The sequence below is a fragment of the Hyaena hyaena genome, unplaced genomic scaffold (assembly GCF_003009895.1).
Source record: "Hyaena hyaena isolate Hyena2069 unplaced genomic scaffold, ASM300989v1 scaffold_44, whole genome shotgun sequence".
Classification (NCBI taxonomy): domain Eukaryota; kingdom Metazoa; phylum Chordata; class Mammalia; order Carnivora; family Hyaenidae; genus Hyaena; species Hyaena hyaena.
The window spans coordinates 3642717-3665143 of NW_024080676.1; the positions used below are offsets into that span (position 1 = coordinate 3642717).

The 22427-nt window shown below is 38.4% G+C and overlaps 1 protein-coding gene across 1 annotated transcript in view; it reads left to right on the plus strand.

Moving 5' to 3' along the window:
- CC2D2B (coiled-coil and C2 domain containing 2B) overlaps positions 1 to 22427 on the plus strand; it is a 98068-nt gene that overhangs the window by 67496 nt on the left and 8145 nt on the right. The window contains exons 24-31 of the mRNA XM_039230186.1: positions 1141 to 1237; positions 7365 to 7463; positions 9962 to 10144; positions 10312 to 10509; positions 12920 to 13009; positions 15831 to 15944; positions 18323 to 18457; positions 18825 to 18947. Coding sequence (XP_039086117.1) covers positions 1141 to 1237; positions 7365 to 7463; positions 9962 to 10144; positions 10312 to 10509; positions 12920 to 13009; positions 15831 to 15944; positions 18323 to 18457; positions 18825 to 18947 — 1039 coding nt within the window. The remainder of the gene's footprint in view (positions 1 to 1140; positions 1238 to 7364; positions 7464 to 9961; positions 10145 to 10311; positions 10510 to 12919; positions 13010 to 15830; positions 15945 to 18322; positions 18458 to 18824; positions 18948 to 22427) is intronic.

Genomic DNA, 22427 nt, shown 5'->3' on the forward strand with positions numbered 1-22427 from the left:
GATAGATAGTAATAAGAAATAAATAGCATAGAGTAATTAGCCTTCAGAGCTCTACTGTGGAGGAGAAATTGTGGTGAAATTTGAGTAAGGTTTGAGTAGAATACAAAATGCAGTACAATGCAGGACTTGAGTGATTTAAGGGACATGCTAAGTTGACACACTCAAAAATGTTTGAGGTTAACAGTTATCATTTTCTACTCGCATAGTGCTGTAAGTATTGATGGCCTCCTCCTGTCTTAAGCCTTTGCAACATGAAGGGGAACTCTTGAAGAGTAGGGTAGGGAAGTCAGTGTATCACTTAAAAATATAGGGAAGCTTCAACTTAAAACTGTTCTCTAATCTCAACTAACATTTTTCAGTTGTCACTGGCTGTAGGTCTCAGAAAGTTACACAAACCGTCAGAGATCCTTTGAAATAGTAGTTGGTTTCTTAGCAACAAGCTTCAATAAATAATATCACTGGCAGTTGGTATCATGAAAAGAGCTCAGATAGGAGCTTTGTCATTTGCTAGTGGTATTACCTCAAGCAAGTTATTTAACTTCTCTGAGCTGTTAGAAGTTTGATGATCATGGTCAAGATTCCATGCACAAGCTGTAGCTAAGAGTGAAGAAAGTTCATTGCTTGTGCTGTTCTACACTCTCTTTTCACTACCTCCAGAAATGTATCCAGTCAAGTAAGCCATCAGCAGACAGCTTGCAAATGCATTACACTATCCCAATTTCTAGTTGGAGAAAATAATTGCAGGAAAGAAAATAAGCTGTATGGTTAAGCAGTCATATTTAGCTGAGAGCAAAAGAACAGTTTAACTATATGTGGGAACTAGCAGAAGGCAGCAGAATTTAAGGTATTTGGACAATCCTAATGCACCATACATTGGATAATTTGTTTGCAATGGATGGCTATAGTAAAAGTCTTTCTGCTTGACATTGAAACAGTTTTAATGGAAATTACCTTAAGAGAGGTACAGGATAAATTACAAAGCACATACTGGCTTAAATGAAAGATAATAGTTATCTGCAAAATACATAGCATTTTCTTAGCCTACACTTTGTAAAAGAAAAGAACGCAGGTAATTATATGGTTCTTTATGAATAATGCTCTGATAAAATAAGTTAAACAATTTATATTTTTTATTTACAGATCACCAGGACATGATTATAGCTTCTCAAGCTTATCTAAAATAAAAGATAATATATATATCAACATTTTTGATGAAATGATTATTGAAAAACATGAGGTAATTTAGAATAATTATAGCAATCAATGGTGAACTAATTTTAATGTCAGACTGAATAAACTCTAGTAACATCTTTGTAAATTTGCTTTTAGATACAATGTCTCTTTCCAACATTTTCTAAGAAGAACTTGGGGTAACTTGAAATAAATCAGACATATGACAAGTCAGTTAAAAAATAACAGAGGTCGGGGTGCCTGGGTGGCTCAGTCGGTTGGGCGTCCGACTTCGGCTCAGGTCATGATCTCATGGTTCTTGGGTTCAAGCCCCGCGTCGGGCTCTGTGCTGACAGCTAGCTCAGAGCCTGGAGCCTGCTTCAGATTCTCTCTCTCTCTCTCTCTCTCTCTCTCTCTCTGATCCTCCCCTGCTCATGCTGTCTCTCTCTCAGAAATAAATAAAACATTAAAAAATTAAAAAAAATAATAACAGAGGTCATAAACCACATATATGGAGGTGGAGGGAGTAAATATACCAAGAATTCAGGACAAATGGGTTTCTGCAATTTAACATTATATTTATATGTGAGCTTTCTGGTAGCCAAGATAATTGAAACAAACTGAAAATGGGTTATATATTTCTCACTATCTGATCAAAGAAAATATATCACTTTGGCAAAAGACACCAAATTATTCACAGGACTACAACCCCATTCTATTCAATCAGATTTTTTAAATTACTAAATGTCTTCCTCATGGATATGTAAAAGCTCCTAACAATGCTTAGTGTAAGCTCTCAAAAAAATGTTAACTTCCTTCCTACTAAATTTGGCACCAGAAGTATAAAGATGCATATGCATTATACCTCCTCTCTTGGGAGTCTGATTAAATGCTTTATTATAAATGCCCATCAAATTCTATGGCTGTGCTATTGAAGAAGCAATTAATTCTATCTGGGGACTGAGGCTCAGAGGGAGAGAAGCTGAACTAGACCTTCAAGGATGGTTCAAGGATGAGTCTTCTATAAGAACTAAGAAACATAATGTCAATGTCTTCCAATTCAGTTTTCCAGAAGATGAAACACACATTCTTATTAAAATAGTTTCTATCAATTCTTCATAAAGGCCGAAGGTAAAATACTGAACAGTTATTTGGCGATGGCTGTTCTCCAAGGAGTTAAACTGAGTAGTTACCTGATTATCTAACTGATAATGAAGAAAGAAGAAGGAGGAGGAGGAGGAGGAAGAGGAGGAGGAGGAGGAGGAGAAGGAGAAGAAGGAGAAGAAGAGGAGGAGGAGCCTGGGTGACTCAGTTAGTTAAGTGCCTGACTCTTGATTTCAGCTCGGGTCATGATCTCACAGTTGTGAGATCAAGCTCCCTCCCCTGTAGGCCTCCATGCTGGGTATGAAGCCTGCTTAAGATTCTCTCTTTCCCGGGGCGCCTGGGTGTCTTAGTCGGTTAAGCGTCCGACTCGCTTACTCGCTTAAGGTCATGATCTCACGGTTCGTGGGTTCGAGCCCCACGTCGGGCTCTCTGCTGACTGCCAGCTCAGAGCCTGGAGCCTGTTTCAGAGTCTGTCACTCCCTCTCTCTCTGACCCTCCCCTGCTCACGCTGTCTCTCTCTCTCTCCTAGAAATGAATAAAACATTTAAAAAAAAAAAGATTCTCTCTTTCCCTCTCCTTCTGCCCCACCCCCCCCGCAACACGTGCACACATGCTCATTCTCTCTTTCTCAAAAAATAAAAATAAAAAATAAACTGATAATGGGTAGAACTTGGGAAACTCAAAAGAATGCCTAACAGACTTTCACTCTCAGAAGTATATTATCTGGTTTGACCAGAATTGAATAGTATTTGATTCATAGTTAAATTCCTGTAAGTGCTTTGTATTATTATTGAATGAAATGCATTTACTTTAAGTATCAAGACATATGTGACTATGTGAGCCTGCTATTTAGGAATGGAAAGGGCCTGGCAGATGTTCTTGCCTTCCTCTCATGCACTGGGCTACAACATAACTCTAGGCCAAAGCATTCCTTTTCTCATAAAAGACCCAGCCTAGGCTGAGCCCAAGGACAACTGCCCCGCTGAAAGAAGGTTTGGTATATCATCAATCACTATTCTTTAGAAAACAGTTTTTTCCCATGCTTCAATTTCCCTCTTTTTCTTGTATATTTTTTCTTCCTGCTATCAACTATTTCTTACTTCCTGTGGGTCTCCCCTTCATTAGTTAACTTCTTAGCAGGAAGCTGAGGTCTTGGAAGTCTCACAGAAATGTGGCCTATTTTTAGCACTGGGGACAAAAGAACTGGGCTCTTTCTGAGATGAATTTGGAATCCATCTCTGTCTCGAGTAATGGAAATATTTTAAGACTGTGAATTTATCTCTAAAATACCTTAAACCATATCTTTCATATTAGGTTATTTTTATTTTTTATTTTCTGTGTATTGTTATTATCTCTTGACCTACTAGTTATTTAATATTAGCTTTTATGTATTTTCAAATGACTAGTGTAAACTTTTGATTTCAAATTCTAGTTTTATTGCATTGTAGTCAAAGTGCTTTTGTAATTTTTAATAATTGGAGGTATGATTTTTGAAAAACAACTCTTTTAAGCTTTTTATTTTTGAAGTTTAATCTTAATTACACACTTTTTCTAGAGTTTACAAACCACTTCAGGTAAGTTTCGATTATTCAGAGGCAAGAGACTCAATCTAAGATTTCTTAATTAAATTTATATTGACAAACTTACTCTGACAAACTTTGCTTTCTATCTAAGGGAAAATAAATAGTGGAGACAAAAAAGGAAAAAAATGTCAGTGTTTCAGATCATGAAACCAAATATTGCTAGTACACCCTAGAAGCCTCTTTTGTGCTCTATCCAAGTTCCTTCCTCCCACAAGTAACCATTTTAGCTTCTAACAGTATAGATTAGGTATCACTTATTTTTGAAACTTGTGATTGAAATCACGTATATTATGCATCCATCTGTGAGTGAATTATTTCTCTCTACACTGTTTGTGGGAGTCCTCTGTAATGCTGTTCATTGATTCTCATAGCTGTATGATATATTATTGTAAGAATGTACCTTAACTTTTTTATGCATTCTACTATTGATGGATAATTTGCTTCTTTCTAGTTGTTGGCCCTTACATTTAACCCTGATAGAAATATAATTGTACCTGTCTTGGGAAAATTAGTCTGCATTTCTGTTGCATATATAGTTAAGAGTAAAATTGCAGTCTCTTGGACTGTGCATGTGCCCAGCTGTGGTTGTTTAGTGCCAAGCCATTTTCAGGATGGTTGTATCAATTCACACTTCCACCACCAGTTTATGAGAGTTCCGGTTCATCCATATCTTGTCATTACCTAGCATTGTCTGATTTTTTCATTTCAAACATATTGATGAAAGCAGCCATATTACCTTATGGTTTTTAAGTCACATTTTCATGATGACTCATGAAATTGAACACTTTTTTCTATGTTGGCCATTTTGATAACTTCTTTTGTGAAAGGTGTGTTCAAGTATTTTGCCCCCTTTTTTTCACTGATTTTTAACAGTTCTGTGTATAATCTGGATGTGAGTACTTTATCAGATATAAATTTTACTAGTATTTTTCCCGCACTGGCTTATCTTTTTTGCTTTTTTAATGGGTATTTGGATGAACCGAAAATCTCGATTTAATATAGTGCAATGCAGTGGTGGTGCTTTTTTTGGTCCTCTTTAAGAAATATTGTCTACTTTAGATCATGAAGATATTATCCTGTGTTTGCTTCTAAAAGCTTAATCATTTTACCTTTCACATTTAGATCTAAAATCCAACCAGAATTTATTTTTATGAATCTGTGACATAGAGGTTCAGGATTATTTTTTTCCCCATAAGTATATTCAGTTGACCCAGCACCATTTATGGAAAGGATCATCCCTTCCCCCACTGCATTACAAAGTCACCCTTTGTTCTAAATCTGGTGACTGTACAAATGTGGGTTTATTTCTGGACTCTATTCTGTTCCATTGATCTATTCTCTATCTTTGCATCAATACCACACTGTCTTAATTACTAAAGCTTTGTTATAAATTTCAGTATCCAGAAATCTAAGTTTTTCAGCTTTGTTTTACTTTCTCAAGATTGCTTTGGCTATTCTTAGCCCTATGTATTTCCATATAAATATTAGAATCAGCTTATTGCTTTCCAAAAACAAGACAAAACCTGCTAGTATTTTTATTAGAATGGGTTGAATACATAGATCAATTCAATTAGAATTGACATTTTTATAACACTGATCTTTCCAATCCCACATACATGATATTTGTCCCCTCTCCCCCTTTAGTTTTCTTTGTATTAGTCAATATTATCCAGAGAAACAGAATCAATAGGATAGATATAGATATAAAGATAGGTATATCATAGATATATCATAAATAGATATAGATATATAGTTATAGGAGGTTTATTATTGGCTCATGGGATTGTGGAAGCTGAGATATGCCACAATATGCCATCTGCAAGTTGGAGAGCCAGAAAAGCAAGTGCTATCATTCAGTTTGAGTGCAAATGCCTGAGGTCTGAGAGACTGCTGGCATAAGTTCCAGAGTCCGAAGCCCTTGAGAATCAAGGGCTCCAATGTCCAAGAGCAGGAGGAAATGGATGTCCCAATTCAAGAAGAAAGAGAGTGAATTTGCCCTTCCTCCACCTTTTTGTTCTATTCAGGCCCTCAGAGGTTTGAATGATTTCTACCCACATTGATGAGGGCTGATTTTTACTTAGTCTATTGATTCAAGTGCAAATCTCTTCAGCAACACCCTCACAGACAAACCCAGAGAAAGTGTTTTATATATTTGGGCATCCCTTAGTTCAGTCAAATTGACATGTAAAATTAACGATTGCAATTTCCTTTTCCCAATTTGTACCATGATGGGGCTTAAGCATGCCTAGAATCAATCATAATATTCTAAACAGACCAAAATGATTAATTTCCCTTTGCACACAGATGGATAGTCTCTTGTTTAACAGGATGGCCTGTTGTTTACTTCTTTAATGACAATTTCCTCAAAGTGCAAGGCAGGCTCTATCCAAGGCTAAAGTGAGGATAGAAAAGAAAGGAAATCAAACCAATCTTGCAAATCTAAAATTACCATGATAAAGGTGATCAGGACCTTGGGAAAAATAAACAATCTAATCTCTCAGCATAAGAAACATACAATAAATTATATTTTAAAAAATAAATTAAAAAAGGGAGGGAAGTGGGTGATGGACATTGAGGAAGGCACTTGTTGGGATGAGCACTGGATATTGTATGGAAGCCAATTTGACAATAAATTATATTTTAAAAATAATAAAAATTAAAAAAAAAGAAATATAACATACCAAGCAGTCAGAATTGGTCTATCGGTGCAGTCACTTCTCAATAGAGAAAACTTCCTTAGATACTAAATGGGGCTAATAAACTAAAGAAAGAAAGAAAGAGAAAAAAGAAAAAAAGAAAGAAAGGAAGAAAAAGAAAGGAAAGATGAAGGAAAGAAAGAAAGAAAAGAAAGGAGGGAAAAAAGTAAGAAAGAGAGAAACTGAACTGGGCTCCGAAGGCTGCAAAGTAAATCAGAGAAAACTGAATTGCATGGTCTTAAGGGCTTAAGCTAAGGTAGCCTTGGGGGTCATCTTTTCCTAACTACACCATGCACTTAAATTACTTAGCCATGTCAGCAAACCTGCTTCTTTTTGACCGTGTTCTATTAACCATCAAACCTCTACTCTAAGTCTACCTTTCTCCCTGACCCACCATCTATGATGCTATTCTCCCCTGAATGTGCTTTCGTCATTTCAACATATTTTCACTACAATTTAACATCTTAAGATGTTGTTAATGGTGGTGATATCTTGGGGGTTAAGGTAATTTTTATTCTTTTCTCTATATTCTTTAGTGTATTTTCAAAAGTTTCCTGCATTTAGCATACCTACTACAATAATGTAAACAGCTGTACATAGGCCATAAATTCCACAATGTGTCATTATTATGCTTTAAATTGTCAAATATCTTTTAAAGAAATTAAAAAGTGAAAAATATTCTTTCTGTTTACTTTTTTACTTTTTTGGTTTCTTTTTGAAAAAAATGATTTTTTAAACTTACTTGCAAGTTTGTGAAGTTATTCATCATGTGATATAAAGTAAGTAACAGAAAAATTATTTATGTTAATAGGATCCCTATTTCAAGAGCTGCAGTAGTCATTCACATATAAGAAAGAATTGGCTTGGGTCCATTGTCTTCCCTTTCTCTGCTCTTCTGCAACAATCTGAGGTAATAGAAAATGAGTATTTGCTAATTATTCTAAGTTTTTACTTTGGCTAGTAGGAACTTACTGTTATCTTTAAATTAGATTCTGTGATTACCAGGTTGGTAGGTCAGAGCAATCCTGTTTTTGCGTGCCACTGGGTGTTGGAGTATTTAAATATTTTAGCTGTCTCTAGAGCAGGAGACACCCACAAATTTCTTTCCTACATGTTTAGAGTGTTCACTGATAAAGAATAACACACCTAGGGGTGCCTGGATGTCTCAGTCAGTTAAATGTCTGACTCTTGATTTCCGCTCAGTTCATGATCTCATGATTCATGAGATAGAGCCCGGCATCAGATTCTAGGCTGACAGCATGGAGCCTGCTTGGGATTCTCTCTCTCTGTTTCTGCCCCTCCCCTGCTCATATGAGTGCAAGCACTCTCTCTATCAAAATAAATAAACTTAAAAAAAAGAAGAATAACACAGCTAGCCTTAGGTCTTGAAGCAACATTTATATTTGCATATGATAGTTTTTAGGATCAGATTCACAAATGTTCTTTGATTAATGATAAATGATTAATGGTGTTGTGTTGCTTTGTGACCATGGGTTCCAGGAGTTTCAGCTCGTCAGCATTGCTTATAACAGTGAGACTGATGATTAGCACCTCATTCTGTGATAGCCCCACAGGGCTCTCCTGTTCAGTTGTGTGCACAAATATGCCTACATGACCCGCAAAATGGAAAAACCCCAGCCTAGACTCAGAAATGAATTTTCTACCTCAAGGAGCTCACTGTCTATAGAAGAAAACTAATGCTATAGTGCTTTGATAGGGGCAAAAGACAGGTACTATGAGAACATACAGTAGGAAGTACCTTAGACTTCCTGGTTTGGAGGAGGAGTGGTAGTATTCAGAAGGGCCAGGGGTGAACAAAAGGGGTATGAGAAGGAAATGAAAGGTCAGGAAAGTATTTACCAAAGAGATTTTTTTTTTTTAAATTTTTAAAGTGTTTTATTTATTTCTGAGAGAGAGAGAGAGAGAGCATGAGCAAGGGAAAGTCAGAAAGAGAGGGAGATACAGAATCTGAGGCAGGCTCCAGGCTCCGAGCTAGCTGTCAGCACAGAGCCCAATACGGGGCTCGAACCCATGAACCATGAGACCATGACCTGAGCCAAAGTTGGACGCTTAACCAACTGAGCCACCCAGGTGCCCTGAAAGAGATGACTTTTGAATCAAGCCCTTAAAGATGGTTGTTGAACAAAAAACGATATTTGACTCAGAAAGAACTATGTGTGTATTAGAATTGCATTCAGCAATTTGCCACAGAAAAGCTAACAATGAGTGATATAAGGGGTCTATTTATCTCACCTAAAAAGAAGTCTAGATGACAGTGTAGCAGCTCAAGAATATCATCACATTACATATTATGTGCCTTTCATCCTCATAATTGTAAATTTTCAGTGTACCTCCAGCCTCATATTCATGTTGCAAACGAGAGCAGGGTGAAGCAAGAAGGGGCAGTGCACTTCCTTAGAAAACCCAGCAGACTTCTTACATTTACGTGACTTGACCACTATGTGCCTGTCATATTGCCACCTAAAACTGTTGGTGATAAGGAGGAGAGAATGGATATTAGAGAGTAGAAATGTCTGCATAATATGTTATCACAAGGGATGTCATGAGGGAGCATGTTGCAAGCCTAAGAGCTGCACAGAAAGAGCAATAGAAATTTAGGTTGTTGGGGTACAGGGCTTCCTACATCTGTAAATCTCCAAGCGTGTCCCGTCTCAGGCCGGATTCCAGGCTAGAGAGGTAGCTAAGAATGTGAACTTCAAAAGTGGGCAGACCTCATTAGCTGTGTGAGTTTGCAAATTACTCAAATTCTGTGAGCCTCAGTTTCCTTATCTGCAATGTAGAGGTAAGAGAGTATCTACTTCATTGAATGATCTGATCTACATCAAGTGCTTGGCACAATGCTTTGAACACAGTAAGCGTTCAGTAACTATTAGCTATTACTATTATTATTATTATTATTGTAAATCAGCTCCTACCTCCACATACACATACACACACATATGCACACACATACACACAAGATTCCTCCTTCTGTGGACTTGTGGGTTGTCTTTCCTGCTATTACACTTTTTCTTCTCTTCCTAGACCCATTGTTAAACATACCCAGTGTAACATGGTCTTTTAGCATCTTCTCTGAGCCTGAATTAGATCTTCTAGGAACTTCTATCACTCTGTTAGGGCAACTTGCCTCCTTGCTTCATCCCTTTCTTACATCCGCCCTCTCCACGTAGTGCATGTTAGACAGGGACCCAGGGAGTTGAAGGTGCCTGTGAATAGATCACCATGAAGAACCTGGTCATTCTTGTGCAGGTACATATTGGTAGAACCCGCATGCGCATGCCCGTGCAAGCCCATTTCCTCCTCAAGAGAAGACCGGAACAAGCTGTGCTGTATTTGGCTGATGTTATTTCATCATGCAGAATCTATTATATTGTTATGTTCTTTCAGATTAGTGGAACATTTCAAGTAAATACTCCACCAGTTTTGCTTGGGTATACTTGGAGTAAGACTTATGTGTCTCCTAAAGAAGATTATTGTGGGCAGAATTTAAAAGAATGTACTTTCTTAAATATTTTTGCTACCATTGAACCTCAAATATCATATGTCACCTGTAATCCAGAACTAGACAAGGTAGGTTTTGCACTGAATTGTTTTTATAGGTACTATTAAAGAAGTATAAACTGTTTTAAAAGCTAGTAATAATGATTTCAAAGTGGATAAAAATGAACCTTGGTTCTTGATATTTTCCTGTGGAAACAGTATGGAATAATGTTGAAATATTTTGAACTTGATTCTAGTTTTCAGATCACACAGATGTTTTCGAGAGAGCGCAGACTTTTAAACAAAGTTGTAAGGCGATATTTCCCAACCGAAGAATCACAACTACTGTCTTTGATGGTGAAGGGAAACAGATCTTAGTAACAAGATATATCAAGGCATTAAATCCACCTCAGCAACTCCTGGATATATTTCTTCATGATTCTAATGCAACACTTGTAAGATATGTATTTTAGTAGCTTTATTGATATATAACTCACATTATATGTCATTCACCCATCTAAGGTAGACAATCCAGTGGTTTTTAATATATACACAAAGTTGTGCAACATAGTAAATTTTAGAACATTTTGTTACTTTATATTTATTTTAATTTGTTTACTTTTTTATATCAGGTTTTATATCAAGTTTTGAGCATAACTTTCTTACTAAAATTGTTTTGTTTTCAAAAACAGTTTCCTGAGAGAGAAGCCATCTATGTTACAGTATATCCTCCTGAGCCCCAGATGGGAGACAATATTTCTTCCTGACCTCCTTCATTTCTACCCGCTTGGGCTAGAAAGTCACTGGTGCTACACCAGTTCATGTGACCACACTGGCTTTGTGACGTTTCTACCAGACTTTGAAAACTGACACAGAAAAACTCCTTTGGCTTCAGGCAAAATTAAGTTATGTTTCTAGGGGCACCTGAGTGACTCTGTTGGTTAAGTATCCAACTCTTGGGTTCAGCCCAGGTCATAATCTCACAGTTCGTGGGATCAAGCCCTGCGCCAGGCTCTGTGCTGACAGCATGGAGTCTGCTTGGGATTCTCTCTCTCTCTCTCTCTCTCTCTCTCTGCTCCTTTCCTGCTCACCCTCACGCTCTCTCTCTCTCTCTCTAAAAATAAATCAATAAATATTTTTTTTAAAGTTAGGTTTCTAAAGGAGTTGTGTCCTACAAATTGCTTCTCACAGGATTGCTTCTCATTGCATGTGGGAATGAAGAAACTATATTTTTCTCTGTAAACTGCCATCGTAACACTTCCTACCCCACCCTATGTGACTTTTCCTTTATGCATATCTATTTGCCAGCTGACAAGAGAGACATACTAAAAATGGAAGTTCATATAAAATGAAGATTTATCCACTATGGACTCAAAACCTCCTTCTACTTTGAGAAAGGAAAATGTGAAATCAGAACTATAAGTCTCCTCTTTGAAGAAAAAAATAAGCTTTTCTTAAAAGGCATCCACAAAAAAATCACTTATACCATTTGCTTATTCAGGTTTGATTGAATCAATTGGCTCACCTCAGAATATTCGTATTATTTGTCCATTAGAAAGCTCCCTTAGCTGGACTCTAGGCTGAAATAAAAAGCCCTGACTTAGGTTACCTTTTGCTACACTCTGCCTTTCCATCATGTGTTTCTTTCTGCTTATGTTTTCTGACACCCAAAGTTCAAAGAGATAATTGGGGCACCTGGGTGGCTTAGCCGGTTAAGCTCCCGACTTTCGCTTGGGTCATGATCTCACAGTTCATGGGTTCGAGCCCCGCGTCGGGCTCTGTGCTGACTGCCAGCTCAGAGCCTGGAGCCTGTTTCAGTCTGTGACTCCCTCTCTCTCTGACCCTCCCCTGCTCACGCTGTCTCTCTCTCTCTCTCCTAGAAATAAAAAAAAAAAACAAAGAGATAATAATGCTCTAGATTTATTTCAAAAACAATATCGTCTTTTTGTTTATTTGGTTTTTTATTTTAGAGAGAGTGAGAGAGTGAGAGCAGGGGAGGGGGCAGAGGGTGAGAGAGAGATAGAGAAAGAGAGAGAGAATCTTAAGCAGGCTCCATGCTCAGTGTGGAGCCCCCATGTGGAGCTTGATCCTGTGACCCTGGGGTCATGACCTGAGCTGAAATCAAGAGTCAGACCCTTAACAAACTGAGCCACCTAGGTGCCCCAATCCTTTTTTGTTTTGTTTTGTTTTTAAATATGACTCTTAGCAACTTTGCTTATGAAAGACTATGAATCATGAAGTCAGAAACATGACCAATATAGGAGGTCATTGGTGCATAAATGATGGCTGTTATAAATCAATGAAAATGTTAGTAAGCTTTCTGTGTTGACTCATTACTTATCTGTATCCCTTTCTACTTCCCTATTTTAGTCTGAGTCCTTGTCTCCATCCTTGTAGGGGGAACAGTCCACAGTATAACTTCTGTTGTTTGAGAAAACAAGCTTATATTAATAAAAATAATTCTAATAGATTTGAAACCTAAAGCAAATCAAGCTTTTGCTATTCTTCAATATCTCTTTAAAAAAATTTAACAGTTGTAATTTAAAGCATATATGTAATATATATAATGTTTAAAATTTCTAGAATTTAATACAGTAAAGTGTAATGGTTAACGGGCATACTCTGGAGTCAGGCTAACTTGGCCTTGTTCCCAGAGATTCCATACACTGTGTTAGCTGTGTGACTCTGGGCAAGTTATCTTAGTATGCTATGCTTTTTTCCTCTTCTGTAAAACAAAAATAATAATAGTATGTACTTCATGGGCTTGTGGGATACACTAAATGTGATGGTCACGCATGTAAAACACTATGCTCAGTGATGGCCACATAGTCTGCATTCAATAAATGTTAGTTAATATTATTCTAGGACCTCATCGCTCGCTTTGTATCTTTGATTCCTATTGTGCCTGATATTCTGGATAAAAATGATGGTTTTGATATATGGATGACATCAGAGGTAACGAATTACATTTTATTATTAAAATGTAGAGTAAATATTTCTTATTTTTCTCTTAAATATATTTTTAAAAATATTATACACATATGTAATACTTTGTCTTGTGAAATTTGACAGGATTTGATAATTTAATATATCATATGCAGCTCTGTAATAATACATAGAAATTATTCTCTTTTAAAAAAATTTTTTTTAATGTTTTATTTATTTTTGAGAGAGAGACAGTGTGAGCAGGGGAGGGTCAGAGAGAGAGGGAGACACAGAACCTGAAGCAGGCTCCAGGTTCTGAGTTAGCTGTCAGCACAGAGCCCAACGCGGGGCTCAAACCCACGAACCGTGAGATCATGACCTGAGCTGAAGTCGGAGGCTTAACTGACTGAGCCACCCAGGCACCCCAGAAATGATTCTTAAAGGAGAACAATCTATTCAACAACATTATAAGTGGTAGCTCACGACTATTTTCATCCAATGGGAATTCCAGGAGTACAATATTATGACATCTTCCAGACAGAAATTGGCCTGTCACTATGGAGCTGGACAGACACTGAGTCCAGGGCAAACACCACCAGTTCTCAGAAGCTTTCCCCAGTCTCCCCACATTTCAATGAGGAGCATGCATAGCAATGCTTTTCCTCAGCACTTGGATTAAAATTCTCTTTAAACTGGTCGCCAAATAGAATATAGGTGCCATGCAATATTTGAGACATATTTATACTAAAATTTGTTTATACCAAGTGCAAATTTAATTGGTCATCCTATTTTTTTCCACAAATCTGGCAACCCTAAGTAGAGCACTTTTTTCAATGCTCTTATATTTAGTTGCTTATATATTGAATCTACACTCATACTCTGTACACTGTACATATACATCCCAAGCTTAATCTCTTTAAATGAATAGGTAGACTTGAATATTATTTATTTTTATATTTTTATACAAATTAGCAAGCATTAAACAAATATTTTTAGTTGAAAATTACTGGTATCGTGGGAGCCTTAGAGAGGGACACTTTCCATCGGGAGCCAATGGTCCTGGCACTTATCTAGAATGTTTTAGAGGCTAGAGTTGAGCTGAAATGAATTTATGGGGCACAGGGATAACTTAATAGGTCAGCTACTCTGTCTTTTGCTAAGTGAGAACAAAGGAGACACAAGCATGTGGTTCCAGTGATTCAGTAATTCAAATCTAGTAGAACTCAAAGAGATGTCATTAACTCCAGACTCTTCTGAGACTCTTTCACCTAATCAAAATGTGTTCATGGGTGTTATAATCCTGCAGAACATTGAAAGAACCTCTAAAATATCTAAAAACTAACCATAAAAATAACCATTCAGGCAAATACTAGTACTCCTGAGTCCCTTGCCACCCCAACCACCAATCCAAAGAATACCCATAACCAAGAGGTTACTACAAGTATGGGATTCCTCTTGGCTAATGTCTTCCCACTGACACGAACCCTTTGGCCATGGGATGCCCATGATATACAATTATTAGACTGTCACAGAACAAGTGTTATTTTCTCCTCCCTAACACACAGTCTTTGGAGAAAAACAAACCTTGGTTCAAATCCCACTTCAACCACTTAAGAGCTTTGGAACCTAAGTTAGGTCATTGAGCTTCCTTGGACCTCAACTTCCTCATCTGTGTTATATAGGGGTTTTGAAAAGGATAACAGATGCAAGGCATCTAGAACTCAGTATGTTAATTACCTGTTCTCACTGTTCCCTCCTCCTCTTATGAAATCCAGTCAGGACAACCTCCTTGGCCTGACAATGAAGACCACTCATATTCTGCCCTTCACTCTTCTGTTCACACTTTTCTTTCAGAGGAGCCATGTTACCATCCTCCCTAACCTCCATCCCTCACCATCATGTTCTTCCAGTGTATACAGATGTAACCATATATTTTGTTAAAACACTGGAATGCTTTCATACAGATTGGTAAATAGTCACTGCCTTAGGTCCCCCATCCCCACCTCCCTGGCCACTACATCCCTTTATGGAGGACTATACTGAACTGGAAGACACACGTCCTGTCTAAATGTTGCAGTTGCTATTCAACAACAACAGACTTGCTGTATGAACATTTGGGCCCATATATGTTGTTAGATCTTTTGGTTTTTCAAGGGAAGCCAGAAATGCAGAGTTTTATATGAGATCTCCCAATTTTAAAAAACATCCCAGGGCCAAACAAAAAACACACTTTTGACCACAACTAGGGCATAGACCACCAGTCTGCCACCTCCACTGTGCTTTTTCTCTCTTGCAACAACTGCTTTACGAGGCACCCTATATTTGACTACACCCAGCCCCAACTGTCCAGCTCTTTCAGTTGAAGACGTTTCAATCATCTTTCAGACTGGGCTTCAACTCCAATCTGTTCCTCTCTGTGACTTGAGAGCCCTATATTGGCACAAGACAGAGTGTATAGCTCCATTGACCAAAGAACCCCTTCCTCTAAAAACTCTATGTGATTTCCTAGCAGATGAGGTTTTCTTAAAATATCAGTCCACATGTCCCTGTTTGCCCAGGGCAGTTATATTTCTCCTTAACAGAAACGTTCTAGACTGGATGATAAGCTATTTGGTCACTTACACAGTATCCACGTTAATTGCCCCACAGTAGAGGTGACTCCTATAATCCAAGTTAGTGTTCTCGCCAGTGTTTTCTCAGGCAGAAGGTACCAGACCTTGCAACTTTGCAGTCAGTCATCCTAGTAACCTGGCAAAAATATGTGTGTGTGAAGCTGGAGGGAGGAGAGGGGCCCCAAGTCTGTTGGATGCTTGCATTGCTCATCTTTCTCTTCTGGTTTCTTTTGCCTTAGCGCTGCATTAGTTTGGCTATTGGGAATAAGGAAGAACATGCCATACTACTCTGTAATTTCTTTCTGTACTTTGGAAAGAAAGCTTTGGTCCTCCTGGGCACCTCAATATTGGAAGTAAGTGCTGGTGTTAATATTTACATAATGTAAACAAAACTAATCAACTGTTCAGCTGCAAGTTTAAAAGACATTAATCCCAACTTTCCATCTTTTCACAAGCTAATTGGAGAATTTCTTGGGCAACTAATGATTTAGTTAAGAGGTATTGTTGGTTCCTCAAAATGACCACAGTGTAAAGAAAGGCTTTCCTTTCTTTTCTTTGTAAAACTGTACTAGTAATAGTGCTACTTCATGGAATTACTAAAATATTAAATTACATAGTGAATGTGTGGCACTGAGAATAGCACCTTGATTTATGGTGAGTATTCAATATTCGCCACTTGGTGGTGGTGGTGGTGGTGATGTAGTAACAGGTATAGTGATAGTTGTAGGAGTCATTAACCATCATCACCACTATCATCTTTATAATTTTCTAATACTGTATTTAAAGATCCTTAAGAAATACTTCTCCTTATTCTTCATTTCTCGATTTTTAGTCTTGTATACAAGAAGTGGACCTGAAATTTGTGTTTACCTACTGACATTTTTACACCTTAATTATATACTCTTGCATTCATACCTCCAGAAAAATGATCTTCTTTTGGAATGTTTCTATTTCTGTTTCTACCACAAATATTTGATAAGGGTCAATATTTCTAGTCTTGTTTTAGGCTTTGTGTTGTGATCACTTATTTCTTTATGTTTCCTTGGCATGGTTTATTATTTCTTTTAGCAAGCAAAAAGCCCATGGTTAACTTCCCCTCACAATCCCCCTGTGTAGTTTTAAGTGCCGCTAGATGGCAGTAAACAGTCAACAGTATTTCAACAAACATTTGCATTTATGCCTGCAAGTCAACACCGTGGGTGGTATTCAGCTGTGTGTTTCACCTCAGCTCTGTGGTTGAGGCAACGCCTCCCCCTTCCTGAAAAGAAGCCGAGCACAATGATAAAGAACAAGAGCTTTGGAGACACCAAGCACAGTATTAAGAATATGTGTTTGGGGTCAAAGTGGTTTAAAACCCAGCAATGCCATTTACTAACTGTATGGTCTCAGCTTTGTTTACTTACTTTTCTGAACCTCAGTTATCTTCTCCATAAATAGGACTAATGCTATGTACAGTTACACTAGACAAATCCATCAACCTCTGACTCTATCTGAAAGATGAGCATAATTATCACCTCTACTTCAAAGAATTTAGAGTGAATGTAAGTGAAAATTTTAGTGTGAATCCTGAGCATGGTGCCTGGTGCACACAAATTCCCCTTAAGTGTTCAATAGTCTTTATTATTACCTGAAATTGTTATTCTTTGCTAAGAAAAATTTTGCACTTAAAAAAGTATGTTCAGAACAGAATAACAACATAATGACTACTGTTATTCCTCAGATGGTTTTCTGTATACTTTCTCTCTAGCCTCCAGTGCTAGATCTTATGCTCAAAATTAACTTAATGGCTTTTTTACTTCACTTGGCTTTTTCAGAGCCTTAGGCAAGTGTCTATTTCCTAACTCTGTGTGGTGTTCTCCTCCAGTCCCTAAGCATATTCTACTCAAAGCAGAGTTAGTCCATATAGTGCCTTTGTGTGAATTAGACTAAAGGGTCCCTACCTCAAAACACTTCAGGAGCACTGTGCCTTCAGTGGCTCAGTTGGATAAGCAGCCTTCAGTTCAGGTTATGATCTTGCAGTTCATGGGTTCGAGCCCCACGTTGGGTTCTGTGCTACCAGCTCAGGCCCTGGAGCCTGCTTCAGATTCTGTCTCCTTCTCTCCCCCTCCCCCACTCACACACTCTCTCTCTGTCTCTCAAAAAATGAATAAACATATTAAGAAAACGTTTTAAAAAACACTTTGGTGCTAGCTGTTAGGAAATTGTCAAAAAACACTGATTTTTCTAGAACAATATGGTTTTTTTTAACTTTTATGTATTTTTGAGAGACACAGAAAGAGAGACAGAGCATGAATGGGGGAGGGAGAGGGAGGGAGAGACAGAATCCAAAGCAGGCTCCAGGCTCTGGGCTGTCAGCACAGAGCCTGATGCAGGGTTTGAATCCACCAACCAAGGGATCATGACCTGAGCTGAAGTCAGACGCTTAACCAACTGAGCCACCCAGGCACCCCTAGAACAACATGTTTTATTGCTGTGAGGACACACCCTACAGAGCTGTACATGGCAGCAGCAGCTCAAACATTCTCTTCTTTGGGCCTCCATGCTAGCCTGGGCCTAAGGGTTTCTGGAGCTTTCGCTTTTTTCCTTTTCAAAAAGACTTTGAAGACTGCCCCCCAAAAAGACTTTTAGAAATCAAAGATATCATATCCTTACATTATAATTTCCACATACAAAAATGAGTTGAATCAACCACCCACCAAAAATGACTTTAACCAACTTTTTCCTCACACAGGGGCAAGTGGCTTATGTATTAACTCAAGAAACTGATGAATATTTGCTTTGGAATCCATTAACTGGGCAATGTCATAAGCAGTTTGACCCATTTTGTCCCTTACAAAGCGTGGACTGTTTGTTTGATGATGGAAATGTAAGTATATGGGGGAAAAGTCTTATTTGGAGTTATCTCGTCAAGAGTCAAATAGTTCTCTTCTATTCCAGCTCGACATTAGAGCCATGTGGGCTCTGAAGAAAACACAGACGTTCAAGTAGAATCCCTGGGTTATAAGGCCAGAGATTCTTCTATCCCTAGAGTACCTCAGGTGGTTCTCTCCAAGGTTGAGAAGCAGTGATCAGTCTAATGTTCATGTACCCTTGGAATCTCTTTACCTCTTGCCTCAGAACCTCCCTTGGCTTCATTGGGTAGTAGGACTGTAAAATGTGGCTCCATATAACCAGGTAGGAGCTTTGTGCTCCCATGTGCCTATACTGATGATTTTATGTTAATGTTTTAATAGGTCTGGTTTAATATTCAACAAAATAATACACCAATGGCTGTATATTTTGACTATTCAAAAGAAAGTTTCTGGAAACAGTTGCTTCCCAAAAATGTCCAAGGGACAAAAGCACAAAGCATACAGGTAAATTATATTTTTTCAGGTATATCTGTATGAAAGTTACCATTGGTTCTAATCTTTACCTGTAGATACCTGTAGATACCTGTGCCATCTCTCATGATGTTTATATAGCTGATTGCATATTGAATTATTTGGCAATGTTAATAAAATCTAGTTTTCTCTGCCATCCAGCCTGAGTTTGGGCTACTCCGATTATACTCCTCTACTTGCAGAAAAGAAGAATTGAAAAGAAGGTATCATCTTAAATGTGAATGTAGATTTTAAAGTAAAAAAAATTTAATGTTAATTCTAAACTTGAAAATATAATGTCAAGATGGTGTAGTAAGTTTACTTTGACCTAACCCTTCTGCTCCACATCCATGGTAATGATAAAATATAAAAATTGAAAAATAAAAGGCTTATCTGGGCTCCAAACTATGACAGTTATATGAGGGAGTAGAAACAGGGCAGCAGTGAGTAGGGCTGAACAAAGGATGACAACAAGGTCTGAAAATGGTTCATGAAATCCAGGGAACCACAGCCAGTCTCACTGTTTGAAGCCAGGACTTGTGATGGGTTCCCCTATTTCACTACTCTCGAAAGAAGAGGGAGGAGAAAAGCTGCAGACTCAGTGTGGGAGCATCTGAGGCAGGAGGCGGAAGCTCAGATCTGCAGTCAATCACAACATAATTACCAGATGGCTCAGCTGGCAGGTCTGTGATGTATTGAGCGTCACTTTGTGAAGCCCCCCAGATTCCACTTCAGTGGCTGTTTCTGGATTGAGGTCCAGGGTATGGCAAGGTGCAGGCAATTTCAAAACCCATAAACTAAGAGCCATGAGCCCAGAGGAAGTGGAAGTTTAAAAAAATAGTGGAACGTATAGTAGAAAAATAGGCAGAAAATAATTCATAGAAGCAGAAACTTGAATGCTCAATCTTACTCACTGTCAAGAAAATACAATTTAAAACAACAAAACACTTCTTTACATGGATAAGATTGGCAAAATAAATTTGTTTTAAGTGTGATCATACCACGCGTGGCAAAGAGGCAGAGAAATGATGGGAAGGTAAATTGCTATAAACCCTTTGGAAAGCAGTGTGATGATACGGGATAAAGCTGAAGATGCTCAGCCTTTGATCCATCAATTCACCTTCTGAGCATATGTCCTAGAGGAGCATGCACAGGCACCCAGACAAGTATAACAGTGTTCTTTATAGAGTTACTTCAAGTAGCAAAAAAAAAAAAAAAAAAAAAAAAAAAAAAAAAGGAGAAAAAAAAAAAAAAGTTTTGAAGTACTCATACTATGAAACCTTCCATATAACAGTATATTTAAAAAGTATAAACCAGGGGCGCCTGGGTGACTTAGTCGGTTAAGCGTCCGACTTTCGCTTAGGTCATGATCTTGCAGTTCGTGGGTTCGAGCCCCGCATCGGGCTCTGTGCTGACTGCCAGCTCAGAGCCTGGAGCCTGTTTCAGTCTGTGACTCCCTCTCTCTCTGACCCTCCCCTGCTCACGCTCTCTCTCTCTCTCTCTCCTAGAAATAAATAAAACATTAAAAAAATTTTTTAAAAAGTATAAACCAGTTTACACTAGTTCTCAACTTGACTGTACACCCATTACATCAGAGTCGCTGAGGGTAGAACTCACACACCTGTATTATTTAAGCTCCCCTCCCCCCGGATGATTCCAATCTGCAGCCAATGTTCAGAACCACTGATATGGAGCCTTGCATATCAACAGGAATGAATATAAAAGAAATAATGTTAAGCAAAGTGAAAAATACATGAAATGACACATATAGTACAAAATCACTTATATGAAGTTTGAAAATTATGTGCTATTTATGTATATATAGACACATATTGCTAATGGAAAAGCATTCATAGGAATGATAAATACCAAATTTAGGTTAAAGGTTACCTTTGGAGAGAGAAAAAAGGAATGAGGTCAGGGAGCAATACACAAAGTACTTCAAGTCTGTGTGTGATGTTTTACTTTTAAAAAATCTAAAACAAATATGCAAGAACGCAAAGGTGAGATGTAGCTAAGTGGTAGGTGTGTTGGGTGGATTTTCATTACACTTTTTTCTATGCTTGTCTGTATATTTGAGCCATTTCACAAAATCAGAAGGAATGCATGGCAGTTGCAGGGAGGGGATCATACAGTACCAAACTGTATAAAGAATGTCTCTTCCTTTCAACATCTTTCCCACTCTCTAAGAAATAAACACTGTTAGTAGTTACTTGTGTATCCTTCTAAACATTCTCCATGTGATGCAAACATATATATATACGTATATATATATATATGTATATATATATATATATATTTAATTTCCTGTTTGTAAAGTCATTTTAAAGAAGGGGAAATGTAGTTATCTCTTTTGAGCAAACAACGTTTTCAGCATCCACAGGCCATCCCTAGCTTTTCTCATCCCAAAGCTGTGACTGATGTATTGCTGCCTCCTGCAGGGAGGTTATATATTTAGAGATGAGGTTTTCTTTGTTTACTGTTAATCACTGATTAGGCCTTCAGTGAAATGTTGCGATGAGCCAGTGCCGTGTCAGGCATCGGTACCGCAAGGAAAAGACGTGTCTCGGTATTGCTGGGACTTGTGTTCTCAAGGAGGAAAGAGAAGGAAGCAAGCCATTGCAGGGCAGAGTGGTAAATGCGATCACAGAAGAAATAAGTGTGCTTTGGGAGCATGCAGCAGAGGGCCTGCGGGGAAGGACAGCTCCCGGGGCTTCCTGGGAAAACAGCAGTGACCAGCAGAGTGAGGAAGGTGAGCAGGAGCTGGCCTGGAAAAAGGTTGGGGTAGAGAGAACAGTCCCTGCAGAGGAGAAGGCATTGCAGGCATGACGACCTGCAGCGGCAGGCAGGTATCTGTCGAGGAGCTGAAACGCCAGCTCGGCTGCAGCCAGGGGGCGAGCAAGGCAAGCTCAGGGGTGAGCCGAGTCCCAGTTAGGACGTGGGCCTCTGTCCTCTCCTTGGCAGTCAGAAGCTAATGTCACTAAGGCAAGGGCTGCCGTGATCAAAATTGTAGTTTTTAAAAGCCACTCTGCCTGAACATGGAAACTAAACCTTTTGCTGAGTTGAATCTATAAATATAAAACTCAGAAATGGATTTGACTTGTATCTCTACTGATTTCTTTCCTGTGGGTTAATGGCCCTCAATCTTCTGTCTTGCCACACACATCCCAAAATAAACTACTATCTATAGTGAACACTTGTTTTTTTTATCGAAATTGAGGACGCATATTTGAGTGTGTTAGATGAGCATGTGGGTAGTCAGAGATGAAGTTAACAGGGACATCCTCTTGAAGTTTTAAAAGATATGAATTCCCTGAAAGAAAGGGGACTTTGCCAAAGAAGAAAAGTGGACTAGCACCTCATAAACTTACGAGTTAACATAACCCACGGCTCTTTCTCAGGCCTGAAGGTGGCCTAACTAATCCGCAAGAGTTACCTGATGGAGGGAGGGGGCAGAGGAGGGGAGTGGAGGTG